The following is a 27375-nucleotide window of genomic DNA, read 5'->3' as shown; positions in this document are numbered from 1 at the left end:
TAGATTGATAGATGAAGGTGTAGGCCTAGATACTAGTAGATAGCTAGATAGGTAAAGACGTAGAGGCACAGGAAGATAGATAGATAGATAGATAGATAGATAGATAGATAGATAGATAGATAGTAAAATAGAGATAAAGAGATGTACATATTAGATTATTAGATATTTACATTTTTCCGTCTGATACAATCCTCTAAATTCCTTGTATTTTGACCTGATGGAAATCTGTGGGAAAGGGTAGATCTATTCAAACCACCAGTAGGCAAGAATCACAGTCTGTAAGAATCTTCAGCCTATTGAAGGAGGCAGACTTAATCAGAGGAAGAAGAAGAAGAAGGCCTATAACCTACACCTCCCTGCATACAACTTAACTACAAGTTAGTAAACCTCATGAGGCATGTGGTACAGCTTTTGACGCAGCAACATGATTATACTGCTGAGCTACCTCTCCTCCGCCCTGCTGGCGGCTGTGCATGCTGGTACATGGTTGCTGCGCTTGCTGCGCTCGAGCTCGTGCCCAAGTAGCCAGCTCAACACGTGAAACTCATTGGAGCTGTTGAGCTAGTGACACGTCGTAGAAGGTGAGACTGTCGAAAGTTTTGAATAAAGTGATATAAATGAGTGGTTTGGTGAATAGGGTTTATGAACCCTGGTTCTTTGAAAACGTGAAATATTTTCTTCGGCTAGCGAATTGCTGCAACAATTGTGAAAACAATTTTCTAGTTGGCTAGGCGATAATGTATGATGTAGGCAGCGTATACCCACATATTTGTTTTTGTGTTGGATACGGCAAGTTGGAACTTATTTTGGGTTTTCGTGGTTAGTATACGATCAGACCCTTAAAAAACTAATTTACTTTATTTTCTTTTTAATCATATTCCGTTTAGTTGTACATCGGGCAGTAGATTCCACAATGTATTATATTCAAAGCAAGGGATTTTAGTTTCATTTGATAACGTAGGACAAACTGAGTTGAGGGAAACAACTGTGCAAAGTCCACATTGTAAAATTTAATTTCCAGCGATATTGTACGGAGCGGAGCTGTCTATCGATGGTATTGCATCATTGGGGCGAAAGGCTCAGCATGTAGTTATTTTACTACGCTAAGGGGATTAGTTAGTAAGGGGTGTTTACTGTTACATGTATGTCGAGTCGACAACTGTCTCCATGTCACATGTGCACACACCCTCAGGCCTTAGCTAGTCTCGTCAGGGTTAGAGATCTACATACCTTCAGGACTGGCTGAAGCCTAGGGGCAATGCGGCCTGGCCTGGCTTGATTTACATGTATCTGTTGATGAGACTGTATTATTTTTGTCTTGTTCACACATTAATAATCAAATGTGATCTGCATTGCTGATAATTAATATGCTTAGGGAAGAAAGTCTTTTCGGTCGTTAAAGGTGATGGTTAATAAGTCTCGTAGTCTTAGCAATTATTGAAGAATATTTGGGATGGCTTATTTCAAGTGAACGTCATAATCATAAATTGATCTTCCCTTGGTACCTGTGGAGGCAAGAGTCAATGTGGTAAAGGGGCAACCCCTACATTTACCAGGGAGGAATGTGGAGTGTGTGTGTGTGTGTGTGTGTGTGTGTGGAGGGGATGCATATGAATTTGAATAATTTCCATTAGGAGACTCCATTTCTTATACCTTGGCACTATGCCATGGCTTGGCTTTCAGCATTCCCTCCCCACCCCCCCCCCCCCCACACACACACACAATCTTGCCATAACATTCCCAGTTAAACCTCATCCAACAGACCTTGCTACTACAAGCTAAAATCCAAGCCATTGAAAGGAGACATTACTTGCTCAACATAAGTTGTCACCCAATGAGTATATGTTCGCATGCACCCATCTAATATGCAGATCTTAAACTATTCTCTTTACATGACAGACTTTTATTCTGCGACATTAATAGAATCTTAACTCTTTCCTCCTGGCAGTCTTATTTCAATCATTTCTCTTGCATACACTTGTTTTCTTGCAGGGCTTTCTGTGGCTGTAGGCAACTGGATCTCCTTTCCCGAGAAGATTGCAGAGCTTGTGATGGAAACACCAGTGGGACCAGATGCAAATCCTCAGCCTGATGCTTCTGCCAAGGACCATCTGCAAATGGCGTCCTCCAATGCCGATGAGACGGAGAACAAGATACCAGCTGACCGATCTGATGATGTCATTGGTCAGCAAAGAACTGCCGATGACCTCAAGGTCAAGGATGACACGCTAAATGACAACACCGACACCAGAGACAAGGAGAAGATGGATCTCTGTGAGAATGACTCAGCTCCAACTGCGCAGGAGTCAAATGATGAGGGAGGTGCCTCGGGGAGTATGCGTTGCCATGGTGACGGTCAGCAGGATTCACGGGATGCAGAAATGGAGGACGTTGGTGGAGGAGATGAGAAGCAGGACAGTGCCAGTGGAGAAAAAGTGGACCTTTTCCATTACACCAGAGGGGATGAGTTCACATCCGAAATTTTCAAAATTGTGCTGAAAAATCTGCCTTCGTGCTTCGGATATAAGGTTAGATTACAGTTAGTCAATTCAGTGTTTTTGTTGATGATTTGCTTGTCAGGGTAATTAGCTCATCGAGACATTTTTTATTCCTTTTTGTTTCATGAAATGTTGGCTTTTAGGATAATTTTCTTAAGTTGTTGATACAATGTATGTGTACTGATCCCTTCATTTAGGTAGCGTATTTTCGCAATAAATGGCCGCAAAGCCATTGCATTGACAACATGCCAAGTATATTTTTGAGCACTAACATGGTATAAAGGAGAGAGCAGTACTTTGTTCGTTTGTTTCATTTGTTTTCCAGCAACTTCGCAAAATGCTAGAAGGATTGGATCTGAAGCCGAAGAAGATCAAGAGTGGTGGAAGATCAAATTATGCCTTCATAACATTCACGTAAGTCAGAGATTTGTGAAGTCAAGAGAACTCTTGAAAAAGAGAGTAAATGTTTAAAACCCTGTCCGATTTGTCAAGACCGAACTAGAAGAAAAAGAAATTGATGCATCAAAAGAAAAATCATTTCCAAGGGGGGGGGGGGCTACTACTTGAAATATTTCTCTGTGAACTGTTTTTCTTATACTCACCTGACAATGAGGTGTGATTGCTACAGGTAAAGTCATTTATACTGCAATGTCATGATAACTTTAGGAAAATCTGGTGTGAAGGTTTTTTTCTTCTTGAATAATATTTGAAAAAGATGAATACATTGGTGAAGATTTGTGTGTAAGAACGAAGAAAACCTCTTAAAGGCATGATTCCGTTACCTAAATCACTATATTTGCATATACCATATGTGGCTGTCACTGATTTCATTGATTCAAAAATATATGCCAAACTGTGAAATTCCTTGATATTTGATATTTTTGTCCGATTCTGATGAAATTACTTTCACTGTGTTCATTTGATTTTACCTGATATTACGTGACTCAACTCTGAATGTTAAGTGTAATTTTAGGGACATTTTATTTTGAGTGTGTGTGTGTGTGTTGTAATGTGCTCTCCCTTTTATTCCAGCTGTGAGGATGACAGGCAGAAAGCTCTGCAGCTGCTGAATGGTCACAAATGGAAAGGAAGAAATCTCATGGCAAAGGTATTTATAAACCGGTAGCTCTTTTCAGAGGCCTTTGCAAATGTAAGTTTTTGTACAAGCCACCAGACAGACATTTATCAGGCATCATATTCTGTAGATTTAAATCTAATTTCAGGAGTTTTTTTTCTCAACTCTATACACATTTTGCTTTTTTCCTGTATCAGCCCCAAAATCACTTGAAAATTTTGATTTCCGAATTTTTTCAACAAACCTCAATATCATCCCTGATTTATTGACGTGTGGATAACATAACATACATGTATCAACATTGTAATATACATGTAACTCTATTGGAAAAGATTAGGTTAACCCAATGAGGACAGACTGATTTTGCTATAACATGCATTTCCCATAGACACCTGCCCGAGTATACTTGGGACTCGTCTCAATGGGTTAAAAGGAACGCATCACGATCAAGTGTTAGTCATTTCGTCATTGATGAGCCATGGTATTTTTGGAACAATGATGAGAACACCTACGACAGAATAACGAACCTTCCTGCCTCTCACATCCTACCAGTATCCATGTTGGGAATTCCCCACATTGATAATGGTTGTGCACACATTGTGGTCCAGTACAACCATGGGATATATGTGTGTTTGTCATATCATTTGTGTTTGAGAATAAAATGTGTGAAGAGCGGGTATGATTATACCCATGTTGGCATCATAAACTAGAAAAAGAGCTCTCCCAATCTGCTAGTCCTGAGGATGTGTATAGATGGATGGAGCTAGGTGTTCTGTTACGATGCAATGACAATTTGCTCTCAACCACTTCCAGAAAATGTGGTGCTTCAAACATGGGTTCTTTTTTTTTTTATGATGTACACGTAGAAACTTTTTCAAATTTCACACTCAGCTAAATGAACAGGAAGATATTGACAAGTGAAAAATTTTACAGAAATTGAATTTTATACGAAAATGCTCTCATTTTACAGAATTTGAATTTTATACGAAAATGCTCTCTGACTTGTACCTCGCTCGGGTGATCACGCAACTCTCAAGAAGTCTGTGCCGCGGACATTGTTTTCTTTGTTTTTTCTTTTTCTTTTTACTTTTTGACATTTATATTTCTCCAGTTCACAAATTGTCATTTCTTTGATTACATAACCAAGTAAGAAACAATCTCACATCCGCATCTGGGAATCTACACCCTACAAGCAATGCTTCTATGTAGATTCCTCATATTTCACATGTTTTATTGTCTTATAAGCTGTACTTGACAATTCATCCAGGCTTTTGTATTGTGATGTTTATGTTTTATGTATTTGTTGAAATGTGGAATATGGAACGATAAAAAAATTTAAAAAAAAAATTTACTTAGAATTATAAACATATACAGTTCTCTTTAATTTGACCAATAAAAGTATGAATGGTATGAAAGTTTCCCCTTTAGAATTAACTGCTGAGAAGAACCGCACCTGTAACCAGTTTGCTCTCGCGTGGTGAGAATCTTATGTTGGGTGTATGCATGGTTAAATGACAGAATGCCAGGCCACTCGAAGATCCCATGCTGGCCTCCAAGAGAAAACTGGGAGACGGGGACAGGGACGGGGACGGGCGTGGCAAGAAGGCCAGACGGGAGGATGGGCAACCAGCGGAGGATGCAGACTTGACTGTGGAGGAGAGGTGAGTTGGTGATGATGATAATTGTGGCTGTGTTTATCTAACTCAAGAGAGAGAATCACTTTTCAAAATCATATTTCGAATGACATTTACGAACGTGGTTTGAAACGCAGTTCTTGGGGTGCTGCATTTATCTAAACATCATAATCTCACCGCGCCGTTCGACCTGGGAAGTAGAGGTCAGCTGAGTCACACACTTTTGTGTAACTGTAATAGCATTACGTTTATCTACTCACAGAAAAACGATTGTGGTCTCAAACACATTTAAAATCGGCGTTTCTAAATACATTTGAAAACATAGCTATGTTTATCTATTCCCTGAAAATGCCTCAAACATTTTTAGGATCATGATTCTGCCTCAGAAAATTTTTAGATTAATGCACCCGGGCCCCGTTTTATCAAAAGATATAATCGATAATAGATTTCCTTACGACACAGGCTGCCATAGACTTATGATAGAAATCAACCATGTAATCAATGATCACTCCTCATGAAACGGGTGATTGTGATAATGATTACAGTGTTTGTAATAATGGTGAGGGTGGTGGTAGTGGTGATTATGACAGCAGTGATTAAAGACCTGGGCCCTGTCTTATAAAACTTGTGATAGAAATCAATCAATCAATCACAAATCTCTTGAAAGCTGCAATCAATCGCAACCTGTGATTGATTGATTGCAGTTCTCCGTCTTAATTTCAATCATAACTTTTTTATAAGATGGATTTGCATTCAATCGTAAAGTTGCGATTGATTTGAATCAATCACAAGTCTTTATAAGACGGGGCCCTGATTGCGTGGGGAAACATGGGTGGTTCTATCGAATTGATCCCCATTTTTGGTAGAATAGTGTGATTAGCTGTGTCTTTAGAGTCCTGTTTTCATTTCTGAAAAACCTTGTACACACTCTTCACTTTCAACTCTAATAACTTTTGAACAGATAGTGCTACTGCTTTGAAAGTTGGCATTTATTATGGACAGAATGTGTTAATGAGGCATTCTTAATTTCAGTTTAATCTGATAATCCCTTCATTGTTGTTACTCTGGTGATTTACTTCCTGCTTTTTGTCCCATTCATCGCACAGCCAGCATGGTTTGGTAAAGATGAAGCGCTTGAATAGACACTACTTTAGAACCTCTTTTCTCAGTTCACACTTTTCCTGAGTTTGTGCCTTCTTTCCAATATTTAGATAGGTTTAATAGGAGAGTCCATTTGATTTGAGTTAAACATCATTTTAAAGCTTAAAGTCTGCTCTTTCAGAATATGGTCTTAACAAAAAATTCATATCTGGCGACTTTTTGTTTGTTTTGTGGTGCAGGGTTACATATATCCCAGCCAGGCCTGCCTTCACACTCCATTGTGTTCCCACACTGCCGAGTCTTAAAAAAAAAAAAATGATTAAGAAGATCATGATACTGGTAACAATTACAGTGAAGATGATAATGGTGATTATGACGACAACTACAATGACTGTCACGATGATGGCTATGGTGATAAGAGTGATAACATGGTAGTACCGTAGGTACATCATGTACAATGGTGATAATGATGGTGGTGAAGGGATCAGTGGCAGTCAAGATGAGGATATTTTTAATGACATGGATTTTGGTGATGTTAACACGTTGAGGACGAGTCCCGAGTGTACTCGGGCAGGTGTCTAAGGGAAATGCATGTTGTAGCTAAATCAGACTGTCCTCAACGGGTTAACGATGGCAAATTAACAAAGCTGAAATAAGATAAGATTTTATGCCCTTCCATATCATAGTTGGACAACGAAGGTGGGATGATCCAGACCCCTTTCCCCGCTCCCTGCACCCTTCAATAACAAAAGAGGCTTGCGTTAGCAATGTCTTTACAAAATATTGAAAGCTGCTCTCCTTGTTACTTCAATCTTGTGCCACATCCAGGCTGAACTTTGCCGTGACGCCTCTCTGGAAGATGGCGTACGACGAGCAGCTGGAACTGAAGCAGAAAAACAAGCGGGAGCTCCTGCGCAAATTCACCGACTCACTGGAACATTCCATTCCCGATCAGAGGGACTGGATCAGGGAGCAAAAGTAAGGCAGAGTCCCTCTCTGTACAGGCCATGTGCCAATAGACCACCTCCCCCTCATGTTTTGATTTTATTTGTACCAGTACCATTCGGACAGAGGGTTTGGTTAAAGGGATGGTACAGGTTTAGTTGAGATGGGTCTTTAGGTTTCAAACTTTTTTGATGATTTTTGTTTTTTTTTAAGATAATGTGAAACATCTTATGCACTATGAAAGAGCATAATAATTCTAAGAGGAATTTTAAGTTTATTTGATGAAAGTTGTTTTTGAAATTGCTGAGATATCCAAAACAAAGCCACCCTAATAAAAGATAGGCCCCACCTTTGATTGAGATCGCCTTGTTTTACTTTGTTTTGGTTATCTCAGCCATTTCGAAACCGGTTTCAAAACCAATTTTCATAAAGTAAACTTTGAGCATTTCATAAAGTGTATCAAAGTATCTCACAAAAAGCTAAAAGCTATATTCTCACATCGACCAATACTGTACCATCACTTTAAGCCATGAGATTTATTTATATCTGTTTGCTAGTTGTTGGTATCTTTTTTTTGTAACACAGACTGTAATCCATAACACCTTTTCATTGAAATATCTAAAGTTTAGATCGACCTTCAAAATGAAGGTAAGAAATAGCACTGGTTCATTGATACATAATTGTTAAAACTCTATGCATATGTTATTGGTATAAGTCATTGGCTTGATCTGTTCTTCAAGCTATGAAACAAAAGGTGTGTCCAGACAGCCACAAAATTTTAGCCCGGTTATTTCCTGACATAGCAAGAACTAATGTATGGAAGCTTACGTCTTAATTATTGAGAACATCACAGTCACTTTGAACAGCTTCATTGACAAGCTTGCTGCTAGGTCCTCAGAAAAAAAAAACCATATCAATGCATTTGAAATAATTGCAAACTAAAAAAAATGTGCTACCTCTTTTTACACCTGTGCAGTAGCATTGCATGATCATCGCCGACTGAATCAGTACCATGTCCTTACCTTGCCATTGCTGATCCATACAGTATAATTTCATGGCCGTAGCCAACCTGTGTTGTACTGTCATTATGTGACCACTACTACCGATTAAGACTATTCACCATTCTTTGCTTTTTCTTTCTTTACTTCCCCCAGGAAGAAGAATGAAGGTTTATGCTGCCTATTGGAGAGAGTGCGACCATCGGTATGTTAATTGGAACAAACAAAAAAATGTATATTATATATTTTATTTTCTGCTCTGATTGTTGACAAGTTATGTATCTGTTTGTTTTACTATGTACATGTACTTTTTGAAAAGATTTTATACTTCAGTTTTGAACAAGAAACAAATTTGCAAATCAGAAGGGAACTTGAGAAGGGATGACTTTATCACCCAATTTACACATATTATGGCAGCAGTTTATATCAATCGTTGTAAATATGTGAAATTATAGTCAAAAACTTACTTACAGCGGTATTTTAGGTTGGATTTTGATGAAAACTTTCCCATTTGATTGATTTTGCTCCACTTGAAGATATTTTTTCATCTTTAATTTCTTACATACAGCCTGTAACCACTGGGTATCGTAACAAGTGTGAGTTTTCCATAGGAACCAGTCCAGGAGGAGAAGGTAAGCATTACCTTGTTTGTTTGTTTTTTTTTTTGTTGTTTAAAAAAAGGTTAACTCTGTGTGCGGCACAATGTAAATCCCCTGTGTGCACATTATTCTGATGCTGTTTTTTTTCAAAGCCTTGTAACTTTTGATAGATTCAAGTGTTTATGCTAGAAATGCAGTCCAGCAATATTGTGGGGAAAGTTGCTAGCTGTGCTGTGATGTAAATTTTATGACAAAACTGTGGCTACGACGCTTTCGATCGCATTTTGCGATTTGTCGATGGGTTTGTGCATTCGAGCAAAGTTTGCGAAGTTGGTAAGCCATCAACTAATTGGGATGTGCAAGTGTGGCACATAATTTGTTAACCAAGGTAAAACCCTTTCTTTTGATGCCGTATACATCGAAAAAAAAAATGCCTTTTGAGATGGTTTTGGGCATTATGTAATCATATGTTGAGTAGCCCCTCTGTTGATGTGGCAATTCTTTTACAAGGCGAAGAAAACAACAAAATTTTAATTTTCGGTTTCGTTTTTTTCCCACGTACTGTATTAGATTGTTAAGTGTGTGTATTTAACCTTACCCCGTTGAGAACGAGTCCTGAGTATACTCGCGCAAGTGCCCATGGGAAATGTGTATTGTAGCAAAATCAGCCTATCCTCAACGGGTTAAAGTGCATCAACAGTATTGAAACAAAAGAGGGAGCGTACTATTAGCTTCAAAATCACTAATCATTTTGAACAAACCTTGTATTTCTCTTTGAAAAAAAAAAAAGAAGATAAGAATTCATTAAACTTATATGTAACTGTAAAGTATGAAAGAGGTTGTAGACTTACTGTATTTGCACTCTTCTTTGCAGAAAAAACGGTTGGGTTTCGACTTGGTCTATACAAAGGTAAGCCCGTGCTAAGTCTTCCCAGTACGTGTACATTGTATTGCAAATACCCAGTAGCTTTCTGGTAAAGATAGCTGTGAGTGCAATCATATTCCTGTTCATGTTGGCAGGCTCAGGGCACCTTGCCTTGCTTGCACCTCAGAGGAAAAAAATGCGTGTGAATATGAGTGACGTGATATGTATGCACAGTCATAACACTATAGTTTCACCAACTTCATCTCTGGGGTATAAACTCGGAAACTGCAAATTAATGAACAATCAATGGATTCAGAAACAAGGGAGAGTCTTGAATACAGGCTAATCGGGTCTTAGCAAGTTACTATGAATTAACAAGAGCAATAAGTGGATATGTAACACACAATATGTGACCATGCACCTCAAAACAAACAAAAAGTCGCCAGACATGATTTTTTAGTTAAGACCATATTCTGAAAGAGCAGACTTTAAGCTTTAAAATGATGTATAACTCAAATCAAATGGACTCTCCTAACCTATCTATATATTGGAAAGAAAGCACAAACTCAGGAAAAGTGTGAACTGAGAAAAGAGGCTCTGAAGTACAGTGTCTATTCAAGCGCTTAATCTTTACCAAACCGTGCTGGCTGTGCGATGAATGGGACAAAAAACAGGAAGTAAACCATCAGAGTAACAACAATGAAGGGATTATTAGATTAAACTGAAATTATGCATACCTCATTAACACATTCTGTCCATAATTAATGCCAACTTACAAAGCAGTAGCACTATCCTTTCAAAAGTTATTAGAGTTGAAAGTGAAGAGTGTGGACAAGGTTTTTCAGAAATGAAAAAGGGATTCTAAAGACACACCTAATCACACTCTTCTACCAAAAATGTTCGAGATAAACTGCTAAAAAAACGCACTTTCCTGCCAGTTTATGATACCAAATTATAGCATAATGTAAAAGAAGACCCACTCCTTCAGAAAATATGAAAAAGTCAAGTTCGGCTAGGTTGACCCATTTCACTTATTTTCAGTCCTCACGCAAAATCAGTGTGTGCGACTTTATGTTCATTTTGAGGTGCACAGTCACATATGACCTTCTTCTTCTCCAAGACAACCCACACCCAGAAACCGTGCGTAGTTTGCTAAAAAGGTCTGTCAAAGGTACAGTGGTTTTTTTCTTGTCTTTATAACAAGACAAAAATAGCTTGTGCAAGGAGAGCATTATTGTAAGTCTTTTAGTTGAATATTTTATGCAACAGTGGGAGCCACTCAACGGCGTAGCCAGGATTTCATCTTAGGGGGGGCGGTTAGTCTGCGAGGGAGCGAAGCGACCGAGCCCGAGCGAGCGGAGCGAGCGAGGGGGGGAGGGTGTGGGAGGGGGGTGTCCCCCCTGCCACGGTAAGAACTTTTTTGCATTTTAATGTTGTAAATGGTGCAATTTGATGCATGTTTTGGCGCGTTTTATCGACGTGAAACAGTCCCACTTGTTTATGGTAGCAGTTTATTTTGATGTAGATTATTATTGAACAATTTGCCTATAAAAGGGTATAATTTAGATACACTTTTGTATTAATTTTTTTCACTGAATATCATGAACGCGACTGAACCCGAGCGAGCGGAGCGAGCGAGGGGGTAGGGGAGGGTGTGGGAGGGGGGTTTCCCCCCTCCCACGGTAAGAACTTTTTGCATTTTGATGTTGCAAATGGTGCAATTTGATGCCTGTTTTTGCGCGTTTTATCGACGTGAAACAGTCCCACTTGTTTAAGGTATATAGCAGTATATTTTAGTGTAGATTATTATTGAACAATTTTCCTATAAAATGGTATAATTTAAATACACTTATTGTATTAATTCTTTTCATTGAATATCATGAACGCGACTGAACCCTAGCGAGTGGAACGAGCGAGGGGGGAGGGGAGGGTGTGGGAGGGGGGTTTCCCCCCTCCCACGGTAAGAACTTTTTGCATTTTGATGTTGCAAATGGTGCAATTTGATGCATGTTTTTGCGCGTTTTATCGACGTGAAACAGTCCCACTTGTTTAAGGTATATAGCAGTATATTTTAGTGTAGATTATTATTGAACAATTTTCCTATAAAATGGTATAATTTAAATACACTTATTGTATTAATTCTTTTCATTGAATATCATGAACGCGACTGAACCCTAGCGAGTGGAACGAGCGAGGGGGGAGGGGAGGGTGTGGAGGGGGGTTTCCCCCCTCCCACGGTAAGAACTTTTTGCATTTTGATGTTGCAAATGGTGCAATTTGATGCATGTTTTTGCGCGTTTTGTCGACGTGAAACAGTCCCACTTGTTTAAGGTAGCAGTATATTTTAGTGTAGATTATAATTGAACAATTTGCCTATTAAATGGTATAATTTGAACACATTTCTTGTATCAATTCTTTTCACTGAATATCATGAACGCAACTGAACCCGAGCGAGTGGAGCGAGCGAGGGGGGAAGGGAGGGGGGTGTCCCCCCTCCCACGGTGAGAACTTTTTGCATTTTGATGTTGCAAATAGTGCAATTTGATGCATGTTTTTGCGTATTTTAACGAGTTGAAACAGTGCCACTTGTTTAAGGTTGCAGTAAATTTTAGTGTAGATTATTATTGAACAATTTGCCTATAAAATGATATAATTTAAATACACTTCTTGTATTAATTCTTTTCACTGAATATCATGAACGCGACTGAACCCGAGCGAGTGGAGCGAGCGAGGTGGGAGGGGAGGGTGTGTCCCCCCTCCCACGGTGAGAACTTTTTGCATTTTGATGTTGCAAATGGTGCAATTTGATGCATGTTTTTGCGTGTTTTAACGAGTTGAAAGGTTGCAGTATATTTTAGTGTAGATTATTATTGAACAATTTGCCTATAAAATGGTACAATTCAAATACACTGGTCTTCTTGTATTAATTCTTACACTGAATATCATGAACGCTGTCTGTTCAGCAATCAAACAGAAAAAGCATGCACACGAGGGTGTAGATAGGGCATATCCCCTGCCACACGAAGGTGATTTTGCGTTTTCAGACCTGAAATTCAGCGACCTGGTGCAAATTTTTGGTGCAATACTTTTTCATCGAAGTGTTAAAATCACGGAATTTAGCTCTTATTCCGAATGTGCACCATCTGTGTGTATGTATAAAGTCTAGTGAGGTAGAGCTTAGGGGAAGGGGGATTCCCCCTCCCGTGGAGCTTTTGCGTTTTTAGAATTGAAATAAAGCGATCTGGGTATAGCCACAGTCTACTTTTATGCATGGCGGGGGGGGGGGGAGGGGGCGAACAGGGAGAAGGCGTGGGCGAGTGTTATCTCCACCCTTCCCTTCCGATGGAGCTTTTGCCTTTTTAAGGTTGAAATTGAGATATCTCGTATACGCATATTTGATGGAATCAACATTTGGGAAATCACCAAAAAAAAAAAAAAAAAAAACTGATGGGGGGGGGGGGCTGAGGGAGGAAAGGGTCGATTAGAAGGGGAAATTCCCCTTATATATGAGGGAACCTTGAGTTTTTCGGAATATAAGTGATAAGTCTTGTGCACTCAGAATTATTCATAATTTTTTGTAAATCTAAAAAGTGTACTTAGCTAGGGAAAGAGGCACAGAGGGGGAGGGTTTGGGAGGGGGATACCCCCTCCCAAGCACGAGAGATTTTGCATATTTTGAATTGAAATTCAACGATCTGGTGCACACTTTGAGTGACATATTCAAAAAAATATTTTATTTGATGAAAGGTTGCAAAGGAGACCCGCTTCATGTGCATGCATATAGTATACACGCATTTTTTTTTCCGCCTCCCAAATCCCCGGTCCAAATCTTAGGGGGGGCGACCGCCCCCATCGCCCCCCCCTGGCTACGCCAGTGGAGCCACTGTATGGCTTCCAATTAATACTAAACTTGTTTGTGCACACTGAAATCCCAACTGCCACAACCTTTTGGCTACTTGTCCAAATGTTCACAGAATTGTTTTCGTCGAATGAGTCAAATTTTGCACTGAGGTGTTTTTATTGCAGCTGATTTACAAATTGTCCTTCATTGACGTAAATAGGCACTGATTATTCACTGTTTATGTAGAAGCCTTGACTAAAGATGATGAGCATGATTTATATTGGATTGGATTCAAACCAGTGCAGGTTCTAATCTGTATGTATTTAGCAGGTAATTTCAAGCAATAAGCAGTACCCGCCGCATGCCATGAGGATTTGGAACCTGTACTGGCTGTTGGACGGAAGCTCGGTAGTCTAGTGGATATGACACCTGTCTGGTAATCAGGAGATCAGTGACTATGATTGCTGAGTATATTTGCCCTTGATTTTTTTTTAATCATGGCTTCTACTTCTTAAACACTGAATAATAAGGGCTTATCTATGTGAATGAAGGGCAGTTTGTCAATCAGTTGCAAGGGATTGTTTTATACTTTTCATCCTCCACTAGAGCAGTGGCGGATCCAGCGGGGGGGGGCAGGGAGTGCACGGGCGCATGCCCCACTTTATTTTTTTGTTAAAACAAAAGAAATAAAAAGAAAAGATGGGGGAGGGGTGCGTGCGCCCCCTTTAATTTTTGTAAAGGTGCCCCCTCTTTACAGAATTCCTGGATCCGCCCCTGCTACAGTAATGTGTCATCGTCAATTCGCATGTTATTGATGGCTTCCTGTTTACTAAGCTGGTTAGCTTCTCTTCCAATAATGCCACAAATTTCACACATTCTTCCAGGGGGTCAAATATCCGTGGTCAACCCTTCGTCTTGCCTCAACGTCCCCGAGAGGTCAAAGGCCGTCGTTCAGGCCTTCCAGACCTACATACGGCAGTCCGACCTGGCGGCCTATGACCCCGTGACCCACAAGGGTCACTGGCGCATGCTGACCGTGAGGACGACCCAGGGGGCGGGCCTGATGGTCATGGTGACATTTCACAGGCAGTCTCTCTCAGAGGTAATAGTGAAAATTATGCCCTTCCATCATCTGCCACTACTCATCAATATTATACAAATAATGACTGTTATGAGGGGCACAGTTAAAATTATGGGCCCAAGGTGATGTGAAAACCGTAACTATGCCCGAAGCGAAGCTGAGGGCATGGTTATGGTTTTCACATCACCGAGGGCCTACATAATTTTAACTGTACCCCGAATATCAAGCAGTCATTATTTGTTTTATATACCGAAAATATAGATTCCGAAATATAGATACTGAAAATATAGATTCTAGTCTCTTTACAGCACTCGTTATCAATCTGATCGACAGCGTGGCGGTCGTATCATTGGTGCGTACAGTATCTATGTGTACAGTGTACGTTACGTAGTACGGGGTTGCGATTGTCTCCAAACCAGTCCGCTAGTCTCTTTTACAGCACGCTGATTGAATGCGCGGCGGTCGTATCATTGCTGCGTACATAATGAGCGATCTGTGTGTACGGGGTCGCGACTGTCTCTAAAACCTATTTACTAACTGTGCCCGGGCCCCGGTCACAGTAACTCAAAAATAGGGCACAGTTATTTTCAGGACTCCCCTTTTAACCAATCAGATGAGAGGATTCTAGAAATGAGGTATATAAATCCTTATCCTTACCTCTCTCAGAGGTAATAGTAAAAAATTTTGCCCTTCCATCATCTGCTGCTTCTCATCAATATATCCTCATCATGTCATGAAGACTTGAAGTTACATGGTAATAGGAAAAGAAGCAAACATGGGCACAATGTTTTGCCATTTGCTGTGATTTCCCAAAACTATGGGATTTTTAGGTCGTAATTTCATTCTCGATGTGTTTGACTCAAGATGTACATTTACGTTAACCTATTCCTGATAAGATTCTGAAGTTCCAGTAGAATTTGGACTCAGTAGGATCTTGCTGCCAGTGGGTTACTGTATACACTGTAAATTTTGTGAGCCAATGATATTCTCAAATTTCACAACACACACAAAATTATTAACTCTGATCTCAACATGAATGTGACGTGCGTGCAGTTCTCCATTCATTACTGTACTCTACGATCGCAAAAACGGCTGTATTACACTACTCATCATCTTGAAATTAAATGTCCTCCAATGCCTATGTCGCATTGATATAAATTGTTTCATTGTAACAAGAGACAACATCGTGTCTTTGACAGGAGGAAGTGAAGAAGGAGAAGGGAGGACTTGCGGCCTTCTTCCGTGATGGCGATGGCAGAGCCTGTGGTGTCACATCGCTGCACATTCATGTCCAGTGGTAAAGATCTCTGCATTTTTCTCAATCTCCAGCTCAGAACATAAAGGGCGTTAATACTTTAGAAAAAGATAAGAACAAAAAGAAGAGAATGTTACTCTTTGGCTCGAATTCACGAAGGTGGTACAATTGAAACCATGGTTTAAACGATGGACAAAGACCATAGTTTTTTATGGGGCGCCAAGTGTCCATTGGCCTATTTCTTTACGAAATCAGTCATTTTGTCAACGATGATTTCATGGACGTAATGTTTACATTTCGTAAGTTCATTTCGTTGACGAAATTGACGAAATGATTAGGCCATGCGACACTTGGTGCCCCATACAAAACTACAGTCTTTGTCCATGGTTTAAACCATGGTTTCAATTGTACCACCTTCATGAATTTGGGCCTTATTATATGTGCAAAATTCGCATGCCTGACTCAGTCAATGGCATGCCAAGTACGTATATTTTGCTAAAATGCACACCCACCCAAACAGATGGAAAAAATTGCCAAATGCCACATTACAGTGAAAGCTTCAATCACGACTTTATTCCATTCACAAGTATAACTTGCATTGTGTGATGAATTGCCCCTCCCCCCTCCCCCCCTTTTCAGCTGAAATTGTTGTCACATTCTCTTGCTCCTTCTATGCAGGCAGGGTGACAAGAACGTGATTCACTTTGAAAACATCTTGGGCGAGAAACACATCACAGAAGATCTCCTTGGCCTCAAGTTCCGCGTATCACCTCAGGCTTTCTTCCAAGGTAGGTGGATGCAAAAATATTTGTGATTTTTTTTTTTTTTAGAGTGAATGTCACCATGGAATAATCCTTGCAAACCTTTGATACTTCTTTTAGTCAAGAGAGGGGGAAATAGGAAAGTTACAGAGGCAAGGGTAGTGAACTCGCAAACATCTGAATTTGTTGTTTGCGTTGTTTGGCCTTTGCAGCATCCGCCCAGTGCCCATAATTATTTGTCTCTTTTCTCATATTGTATGGACACATGCTTCCTAGCATACACAGGTTGCAAAACCGAGTTCTCTGAACTATTTCATGTTGTTTGATAATTGGACTAGGCAGAGGAATGAGATATTGCCAGCTATGTGGACATTTTGGGGGAAAGCAAAGGACAAATGTGACCGTGCACCTCAAAATGAACATAAAGTCGCACACACTGATTTTGCGTGAGGACTGAAAATAAGTGAAATGGGTCAACCTAGACGAACTTGACTTTTTCATATTTTCTGAAAGAGCATGTCTTCTTTTACATTATGCTAAAATTTGGTATCATAAAACAGGCAGGAAAGTGTGTTTTTTTAGCAGTTTATCTCGAACATTTTTGGTAGAATAGTGTGATTAGGTTTGTCTTTAGAATCCCTTTTTCATTTCTGAAAAACCTTGTCCACACTCTTCACTTTCAACTCTAATAACTTTTGAAAGGATAGTGCTACTGCTTTTAAAGTTGGCAGTAATTATGGACAGAATGTGTTAATGAGGCATGCTTAATTTCAGTTTAATTTGATAATCCCTTCATTGTTGTTACTCTGGTGGTTTACTTCCTGTTTTTTGTCCCATTCATCTCACAGCCAGCACGTTTTGGTAAAGATTAAGCGCTTGAATAGACACTGTACTTCAGAGCCTCTTTTCTCAGTTCACACTTTTCCTGAGTTTGTGCTTTCTTTGCAATATTTAGATAGGTTAGGAGAGTCCATTTGATTTGAGTTATACATCATTTTAAAGCTTAAAGTCTGCTCTTTCAGAATATGGTCTTAACTAGAAATTCATGTCGGCGACTTTTTGTATGTTTTGAGGTGCAGGGTCAGAAATAATGAAAGCAGTGTATGGAGCAGAGTAAGGACATACAGTAGACTTGTGTGTAGGCAAGCATGATTGAAGTGTATTAAAAGACACTGAAGCTTGGTGTATGATTGTGCATAGCTTGCTGTAGGTGCTTGTTTGGTACTACATGTACTGCCATAAATGGCTACCAAGACAAAAGGCAAGTTGAACATTTGCATTGTACTCAAAGTAGGTTGATATGCCCTTATGAAAAAACAGATGGTGACTTTTGCCATCAAAATCGTACAAAATGTTCCAAAATTAGGGTTTGAAATGCTACTTATTGTATATCATGGAGGTAATTAGTCTATGGACTAAGTATTAGGGCTTATGACCTCTTTTAATTGATCAAGTCCGCTTGACTTACATGTAGTATCAAAGCTTATGACCTCTTTGAATTGATCAAGTCCGCTTTTTCAAATTTTTCACTATTGAGGTTATGAAAGTTGTCTTGAAATTTGTACGACACTTTGAAAACTGTGAACAGTTTTCAAATGTTTGTTTCAAAGGTTTCCCTTGTCCTTTGGATGCATTTGACTATCTTGCCCTGGTTTCTATTTGAAGTCAATACCCTTGGAGCAGAGATCCTCTACACGCTTATCGCAGACTGGGCCCAAGTGGATGGGAACACCACTCTGCTTGACATCTGCTGCGGCACAGGGACAATCGGAATTTCTCTTGCAAAGGTGACAAAACAAACAAACAACAAACAAAATGTTGTTTTTTGTAAAAAACAAAAACAAAAAAAACAAACAAACTTATTGATTTATGAGGATGTTGACCTGCAGCCATCAGCCCAGAATCAATTGCTTGTATCACACACATTTGGTAAATTTGGTTCTGATCTGAGCATTACTTACCTGCTGCCCTTGCCGTTCATTTTATCACCAATGTCCATCCAAAAAAAACTCCATGTCGTGATGGAATTATGTTATAGACTTTGTCTGGCCTGAAAGTCGACTTCAAGAATGCACACTGTAGAGAATGTTAGGTATTCAGATGATGCATAGAGCTCTTTCCCACTCCTCCAACAACATTTGTAGTTTTATTTTCACTGTTGACTCAAATTGGGACTCAAAAACATCCCTCTGATTCTCAAGGCAGCCCACTCGATATACAAAAATTGACTTGCACATACGTGGAACTACTGCAATGCTGCCAAAGTTGTGTTCCGAGGTGTTCATGTAATCTTACGTGTGAGAGTGCATCACCAACCTACACGTGGTGAGGAACCCACGCTAAATCTCTCTTCTTTCCACAAACTCTGGCGATGTTGCACGATGTCATCAGTTTGCGTACTGTATAAGCTGTTATTTTCGCAAGGATTTAAGTTTCGCGAATTTCGCGAATCACAGTTAGACCGTGAATTTAACAACATGCAAAAATGCCACCATATGCTAAGGTAGTAGTGCTCTTATGAAGGCCTCTGTGTCAATTCGCGAAAACAACATCTCGCGAAAACGTCTGTGACCTCCTCATTCGCAAAAATATCTGTACGAAAAAATAGCAGCGTATACAGTATATTGCTTCGGGGCAAAGGCTTCATTGCCAGTATTAGGATTATCCATATACTTTACTGACAGGTTTTCAGAAATAGTGTAGTGTTAAGTCTTGGTGAAGTGTAGTTATTTCATATGATGTGGTATGGACTGTGTATGCCCCAAATTTTTAAAAAGTTACCTGAATTAATACCATTTGAAGATACAGTGTTACCACACTAACATGCCTGTGCCAAACACAACTGTAATATGTTGTTGGGTTTTGTGTTTACTTATAAAACAGGTATCACTTGATTTTGATTTCGATCTATCGATCTGGTGTACTTGAATGTCTTTTGTGTGTTTTAGTGTGTGTGTCCCCTTTACAATCCTGACAATCAGATCTATTTCTTGAGCTGGTGTTTTGTAAAGGATGTTAATTGAGACCATTCCTTACAATGATAAAAGTGGATACTTTGTAATGATGGGGATGGATTACATACTATGAATATCCAGTGAATTTATTCTGACCCCCCAAAAAAGAGTAACCATTAATATTCTTGGTAATAACAGGGGGTATTCTTGAGTGACACTGGGTTGGTTTTTTTTTCTTTCTTTTTTAAAACTTGAGATGTATTAAACTGTAAGATTTAATACATGATATAGGGAGATATTGTTTTCCAACCATGCAAAATTTGTTGATGATTGCAAAAGGGATATACAACCTTTTAGCCTTCACCTTCCTCAATCTGTTTGAAGATTTGCGTCTGGAAATAGGAGTAACCTTAAATATGAATCAAATTGAATTAAAACTTGTATGGTAGCTTTGCCATTGCGAATGAGGCAACGTATGTATGTTATGTATCGCAAGATTAGAAGCCATGGAATTGTTTTGAACAGCAAATTTAGTCACAGACAGTGAGAATCCCTGTACACCATTGCACTTGAGGAAGCAGCCATATCTGAAACGGGGGGCAAGGACCATTTGTGTCTCGCTAAAATGCTGAAAATCATCCTCGTCCTTAGGGTCAGCAAACCTATTTTTTTCCAGCATCTATTTTTTTTTTAGTCTTTCTCAAGACTGTGTGCTTGTGCTCTGGTGGAATCATTTTTATGCCGCTGCCCCACTTTGCAATAATTTTTGCAATTCTGATAGTTCGCAAGTTGAGACTTTAGAGACGATTTCACGGGTGACTGAATTTGTGACTGAGAACCACAGTGGCAGAATGAGATACTGTAAAAGTGGAAATTTTCGCGGTGTTGAAATTTTCGCGCATTTCGCGCAACCAGAAATTAGCGCGAAAATAAAAGCACAAGAATATTTTTGGTTGCCATATGTTCCTGTGCGTGATGTCTTGATTCAGCGGATTTAAAAACACGCGAGACTCTTCTTACCCGGCCAAGCGCGAATAATTAGTCGCGCGAAAATATCCACTTTTATAGTAGAATGTTTTCCCTCTCAAGCAAAAATTTAGGGATTTTTGGCCTTGATAGCCATTATACATTACACTGTGCTGTACGTGGCAATATTTTTGTGGATTACGTGAAAATAGAAACGTTGCAAAATGTGTCACGTATACAGTATGAACTGCTGATTGAGAGGTGAAATGTGTAGAGTTTTTAGAAAATTATGTTCACATTAAAAGGTTGCTGTGAATGCATTTCCTGTTTGGGGATGTTCCTGTTTGTCTTGAATAAACATGTTTTCCTTGAGGATGTGCAAGTATGCACCCTGATACAGAGGGACTACTACCACAAAAAAGCAGGATGGTTTAAATGAAATCCGTTAAATCAAAAGGTCAAATCAGAGAAAGTTGAGCAAAGTAGGTCAATTATAAAAGAACGTACATGCAGCATAATGTGAATTATCTGTTGTTTGACATTGTGTTCAATGAAGACTACAGTTTATTATTTTACCCTTGTATTAGATATGTAAGATATTCATTGTATGTATTCATGTAAAATGTAATTGTCCTGTATATTTTGTTGTTGCATAAAATCCTCAGTTGTGGGGGGGGGGGTTAGAAGCATGCCATTTCATAACTACGTAGTACAAAGGCAGCATTTTCATAGGTCTTGGAGGATTTTGGATTTTATGTTTTAACACCATCTTTATTTCTTTTTCATACCATCTTTTTAATACCATCTTTTATTGAACACAGCCATGTTAAACTTGAAACGTTGAACTTAGTATTAACCCATTCCTTGCGGGAACCTGATATACGGTATGCATCATATATTTATGACACATACAGTACATCTTACAAAGGTTCATTTTATGATAAAGATTCACATCTTTGTGTCGCCTTCCAGTGTGGTTCGGTTGTCAGTCATCATGTGATATCATGTAGGCATCGTATTCACTTTGGCTCGTGATTGGCCTCGGATAGGACATAAAATGGAGGTCCCGTGTATGAGAGAGTAACAACTCATGCATGTAAAAGATCCCGCTTCATTCGTTCATCGCAAAGAGCAGGGTGTTTAACCCAGTGAAGTGGTCCTACCTCGCATCTGACTGGACCCCATGGAAGACCAGCTTAACGTAGCTGAATATGGGCTATTCAGCCATCTTCTCAGATGGAGAGATGAACAAACAAACCAAGTTTGGGGCCAACTTCAAGCGAAATTGAAGTTACATATCGTGGCTGTGGTGACAAGACCTTGTATCTACAAAATGTCAAATGTTCAGGAGAGCCAAAAAACATAGTGGCCGAAGCACTAAAGTGAATGGGATAGGCATTCCTTTTGACATACTGTGGGAGCTTCATTTGGGGGTAAGACAGTTAGGACTTGGACAGAACATCACTTGACAGATTATTTGACCGTAGATCAAAAAAAAAAGGGGGATTTTCACCCAAATTTGAGGTACAAGGTCTTGTCACCCCAGGGACGATATTTGTATGGCCATCTTGCATCACTTTTGGGACAGCATGATGCCACCGTCAGGCTGCAATCACTGCCACCAGTAGACTAATACCCCGTTTATACTGCGAGCGGGTTTTCGAGCCGCCTCGAGGAGGTTCGAAAACCCGCTACGAAAAAGCGGGCTCTCGTCTGTTTATACTGCGCGAGCGAAAGCAGGCCCAAGCGGGTCTTAGCAGGGTCACGGCTTCCGTTCCTATGGTAACCGAATTCCCCTCCGAAAATCGGCGCGCGCTTTCGTGGCATCACTTTCGCACGGAAACGTGACTGCTGAGCGCAAATTTATAAAACGTAGGTTCGCGATCCTGTGCAGTTGCTTGTTTACATCATGAACGCGCGATGACCTCCAGTGATAACTTCCGTGTCGGCAAAAAAGCGGCTTTTCGAACCCCCTAGCGTTTATACTGCTGTCGAGCCTCCTCGAGCCTGCTATAGCGGGTTCTGAAACCTCCCCCCGTAGGAGGTTTCAGAACCCGACCGGACCCGACCCGACCGGATCGCCTTTTCTGAATTCTGTCTGTTTATACTGAGCTGAAAGCCTGCTCGAAGCGGCTACAGGGGGTTTCAGAACCCGCTTTTTCCTTAGTATAAACGGGGTATTAGCCAAGGACGTCAAGCTTCGTAGGTCACAGTCTTATCCACTGAACCTCAATGGCTCCTCCATAAAGGAGTGGAGAAGTTCTGCAGTTATAAGGAGTGGAGAAGTTCTGCAGTTATTCATACTTTTACATTTCACTTGCCCATTTCACGTCTGAACATGACAAGTCAGAATGTTTCATTTGTCTTTAACCTCTTTCATTACAGAAAGTGGAAAAAGTGATTGGTGTGGAGATGAATCAGCAAGCAGTAGATGATGCAAAGGAGAATGCAGCTATTAACGGTAAATTTGAATGGGGTTTTCTGCAAGATATAGCTGAGATGTTATATTCTAAGACCCAGAGATATCATTCCAACACTTTAATCATATTAGAAGTTATCAATGCAAAAATTTGATTGTAATTTTTTTGGGACATGCAGTACATATAAAACATGTTGAAGCTTATATAGCTAGAGACTGCTTGATGTTGCTTTGTGACTGATACAGGCTGTGATGTTTTTGATGCATTTCCTGTTAACATTTCTCTTTTCATCTGACTGAGATATATATCCCTCAACTTTAATATTCCATCTGAGTGGCCCAATCATGGGCTTGTACTATCATGTTTTTGGGGTTTTTGTCTGATTTCATCTTTGTTTCATTCTGACATCTGTGATCCTTAACAAAATGATGGAATAATCCGTAAAAGCTGATTTTTTTTTTTTAAAGGAAAACAAATCCGGCTGTTTTTGTTGTTTTATATGCAAGCCATGTTCACAAGATACTCTCACTGTCTTTATTCACAAGGGGTCAGTAACGTGACATTTTATTGTGGCAAAGCAGAGGATCTGCTCCCAGACATCACCACCCAGCTGCATCGGTGCCTGGACGTCGTGGGCATCGTCGACCCACCCAGGGCAGGCCTACGTGAGTTCCACAGATTAACTTTTCCTACCATAAGACATTAATGTTCAAGACGTAGCCAATGGCTGCTCTCAATCAAGTGCTTCTTGCAAAATCCAGTCAGTCAGTCAGTCAACCAGTCACTATTGCGCGTAAAATTCACCTATCCTTCAGTATTGTGGAGAGCTGTGTGGACATAGCATGCCTTACAAGTTGCTTTTAGACTTGAGTGAGAGGGGTCACAGGGGATTTTGTAGCAACAGGGTCGTCTACAAGTGTACCTCACACGTTTTTTCTGTAATAAAGAGAATCAGCTCTGTGTATTATGACGTCGTGTGTGTTACTTGTATACTTCATATCGTCGCTTGAGAATGATAAGGGCGTTAAGTGATCACAAAACCAATAGTGTTCGAGACAACTTAAAGCCCTTCTCATTCTCAACAGACGATATGTCAACTTCTGATATGATATGCTTCCAGACCAGTTTGTATCTGAGCACTCTCTGTCACAGTATGGTACAGTATGGTACACTTTTGCAGCACACTGGTAAGTGGTCCACTTTTGGCACTGTACGGTTCACAACAGTATACTTTGGGAGTGTTTTAGTGCTCCTCTGGCACAGGTACGGTATGGTATTGTACGTTTTACGGGCGCACTCAAATGTGCCCAAAGTTCCCCCAGGAGTTGTTTGGTTAAGGAGATTCAGCTCTCTACCTCTACCTGACTATCTTTTTTCTTCTTTTTTTGTTGTTGCAGATCCACGAGTGCTGCAAGCCGTGCGGCGCTGTCCCCATCTCAACAGACTGGTGTACGTGTCATGTGACGCAGGGCAGGCTCTCCAGAACTTCATCAAGTAAGAACAAATTTTCAGATGGCTTTGATAGAAACCGGTATAAGACTATCCAACCTGCCAGCAAAATCCGCCATTCCTGCGGTGTCCCATGCACACACACATATGCAATTGCATGATTATAATATGTCACCGGCTCACTCCTGCCGCAAATGCATTTAGCATATGCATGCACACTTTGGACATCGCAGTAATGGTGGATTCACCACTAGGTTGGATTGGTCTATAGAGAGAGAGCAACAAAAGGTAATGTCACGGTGCTCATGACTTGTGGTAGAAATTTTATTTTTGAGCATTGCTGGAGATTTTCTCCCGTGTCATCAAAGAAACTAATTAAAGCAGCATAACAATATGCAGCAGTCAAATTTGGGAGACTTTTGAGGCCTTTTATAATGAGAACATAGAGTTGTGTGTGTTAATAAGAAGCAGGGATATTGATTGCAGCCCTATTCGTAGATGAAGTGATAATGTCTCCTTACCTCACCAATCTTGAAATGTTCATATGATTTTTGTTTTCATGTATACACATATATTTCATTTTATAGAGATTATCTTATGGTACATTTGGCATTTCTAGGAACTGGACTTTATTATCATTATCACTTTCTCTGATTGACATGTGTGTGTCTCTTGGTGTCATCTCTCTCCTCCTGCATCGCTCCTTCCAGCCTCTGTCGACCCGTCTCCAAGAAGATGAAAGGGATGCCCTTCAGGCTGGTCAAGGCCATTCCTGTCGATCTCTTCCCCCACGCCAGCCACTGCGAACTCGTCCTCCTCTTTGAGCGGAATCTCCGTAGCGACGGGGAGGGCCGAAGCGGCACACAGCCGGAGCCACCTCCAGCTGCTCCGCCGCCGCCGCCGTCGTCATTCTCCGCATCATCAGAGACCACGTGATTGCCATGACGATGAAGTACCACCACAAATCTTCCATGTAGCTCCCAGCAGTGATCAAATGCATTAGTTGTTATCTCACCTCTTGTAATTTGCCATCATCCAGCACCTGTCGCGTCTTTTGCTTTTACCAAATATTTGTATGCTTTCTTGAATACACAGATGAGAAGCTACTCTAACACCACAAACATTCATGGCACGAAACTTTTGCAAATTGGAGTCAACAACCTCTTTTGCCATATGAAACTTTCATAAATTGCCCAGCCAAGGGTGGTTTACAGCATTGATCTGGCATTCAGTGCTTGTACAATTTTGCGGGCGTGTTATTTTTGCGAATTTAGCTCTTTGCAAAATTTGCAAAAGTTTTATGCTCACAAAAATGTCTGGTTTTACAGTATTATGGCTCAGTGGATAAACCCATGAAATGTCAATCTCAAGGTCCGCAGCTGGTGTGAGTTCCCTGACGCAGCGGTTGCTTCGATATTGACCATGTAGAGCAAATTTTGATTAAAATAATAATAGTGAGACTCTTATAAAGCGCACATTTCTACCTAAAAAAGATACTCAAGGCGCTATAGAACAGAGTACATATTGTGTCACGTTACAACAGTATCATAGAAAATGATAAGACAATAATGCAGACTTTAGACCTCAATGTAAATTTTTTGAGGGCAAAGTTTTATGAAATCAAGGAATTGCAATACACGTAAGATCATCAAAGATGGCTGCACTGAGAATTCACAGTCGTGATAGATACACCTTTCTGGTAAGGGCACACACACACTTCACAGTGTTTGCTTTCATGTTTTTGCATTCTGCTGTTTCTTTACTACATATGGCAGAAAGTAAATCTAACAAAAATATTTGTCTATTGCACCATAGGGTTCTGTTTTGGAAAACAAAAAATAAAGCAAAAGAAATTTTATAAAATATTGGTGAGTGTGAGCTGCTTTGTGGTTACCGTTAATGCCACCGACACAGTGGAAAAACATTTCTGTGTCGCACAGACAAGTTCAAACTCACAGATCACTCAAAAGTCTACTATCGAGAATTTCACTAAAAGAAAATGGACTGCCAAGGTTAAATCATTGGCTATCCACAGGTTTACTTTTAAAATGATTATGGCATCACTTCTTGCACCAGAATAGAAAAATGCTGCTACTCTTTCTAAAAATCGCCACTCACAACTCAGTGCGACTATGGCAGAAATGAGCATCACAACCAGCGACTTGATGCTGACATGATTCACTCCTATTTGCAGTGCGTCAGCCAATGAAAAATGGCCTTTTGATTGTAAAATGTGTGATGACATCTGCTATCAGCTGATAAGTTTTATTCATCATCAGTCTCTCAAATTGCTTGAATAGAGACTATGCCCCTCCTTAAGAAGAAATCAAGGGAACACAATCCCACGAAGGGGAAGACTTGTTCCAGCTTTTCAAAATTTCCTCCTCTGAATCTTCACCGAAAATCCTTCCGGATGGCAGATGATTTGTATGTTGGGTTCCAGTGACAAAGAAAAAAAAAATCATATTTAGAAATCATGTCTAAAAATGTTAGTATGCACATACCAGCAAACCTTTCAGGCGCAGTAGGGCCGTAATTGCTACAATGTACATCCCCAATACTCGATCAGAATTTGTGCAGGTGGTCGTAACTTTTGCAACGCATGTCATCTTTTACCTCAATTTGTACCAGATCTGTTGAATTTCTGTTACACCTGTTTGTCTGTAGCTGTAAACACATTTCCCAGAGAAGAGTCAGATACCTTTAGCTGAGAACCAGGCAAATGTTATCACTATTTTTTTTTTCCGGGGTGGGGGGGGGGGGGAATGGAGTTATTGGTATCATGTTGCAGAGTTCAATCTCCTCTACATTATGGTGTCAATCTTGAATTATTTTCATTTTCAGTAAAATGTTAAAAATCAAAACAGCAAGGGCACTATTTTACCCAATAATTGGAATTACACTTTATATAAATCTACCCACCGTTGATATAG

At 40.0% G+C, this 27375-nt stretch overlaps 1 protein-coding gene across 1 annotated transcript; it reads left to right on the top strand.

The window, feature by feature from the left end:
* The first annotated feature begins 542 nt into the window (after positions 1-542).
* Positions 543-25378, top strand: LOC139732885 (tRNA (uracil-5-)-methyltransferase homolog A-like). Its single transcript, XM_071643720.1, has 17 exons — positions 543-581; positions 1993-2528; positions 2824-2912; positions 3531-3606; positions 5092-5234; positions 7137-7286; positions 8408-8456; positions 8820-8883; positions 9725-9760; positions 14441-14658; positions 15837-15934; positions 16571-16680; positions 18319-18440; positions 22959-23034; positions 23539-23658; positions 24391-24487; positions 25153-25378. The coding sequence occupies exons 2-17, from the start codon at positions 2052-2054 to the stop codon at positions 25376-25378; spliced, it is 2151 nt and encodes a 716-aa protein (XP_071499821.1). The 5' UTR covers positions 543-581; positions 1993-2051.
* The last annotated feature ends 1997 nt before the right edge of the window (positions 25379-27375 follow it).

Source organism: Diadema antillarum, unplaced genomic scaffold (genome assembly GCF_040938485.1).
Source record: "Diadema antillarum isolate AM-2024a unplaced genomic scaffold, OU_Dant_1.0 seq00000454_RagTag, whole genome shotgun sequence".
NCBI lineage: Eukaryota > Metazoa > Echinodermata > Echinoidea > Diadematoida > Diadematidae > Diadema > Diadema antillarum.
Note: the sequence above shows the minus strand (reverse complement) of the source record. Positions and strands in the feature narration are given on the sequence as shown.

Bases quoted from the DNA above. Each gene is read 5' to 3' on its own strand.
- LOC139732885 (XM_071643720.1), top strand. From the start codon at position 2,052: ATGGAAACACCAGTGGGACCAGATGCAAATCCTCAGCCTGATGCTTCT. The intron at 5,235-7,136 runs GTGAGTTGGTGA...TGCCACATCCAG, and splicing joins GACTTGACTGTGGAGGAGAG to GCTGAACTTTGCCGTGACGC. The intron at 23,035-23,538 runs GTAAATTTGAAT...TTTATTCACAAG, and splicing joins GGAGAATGCAGCTATTAACG to GGGTCAGTAACGTGACATTT.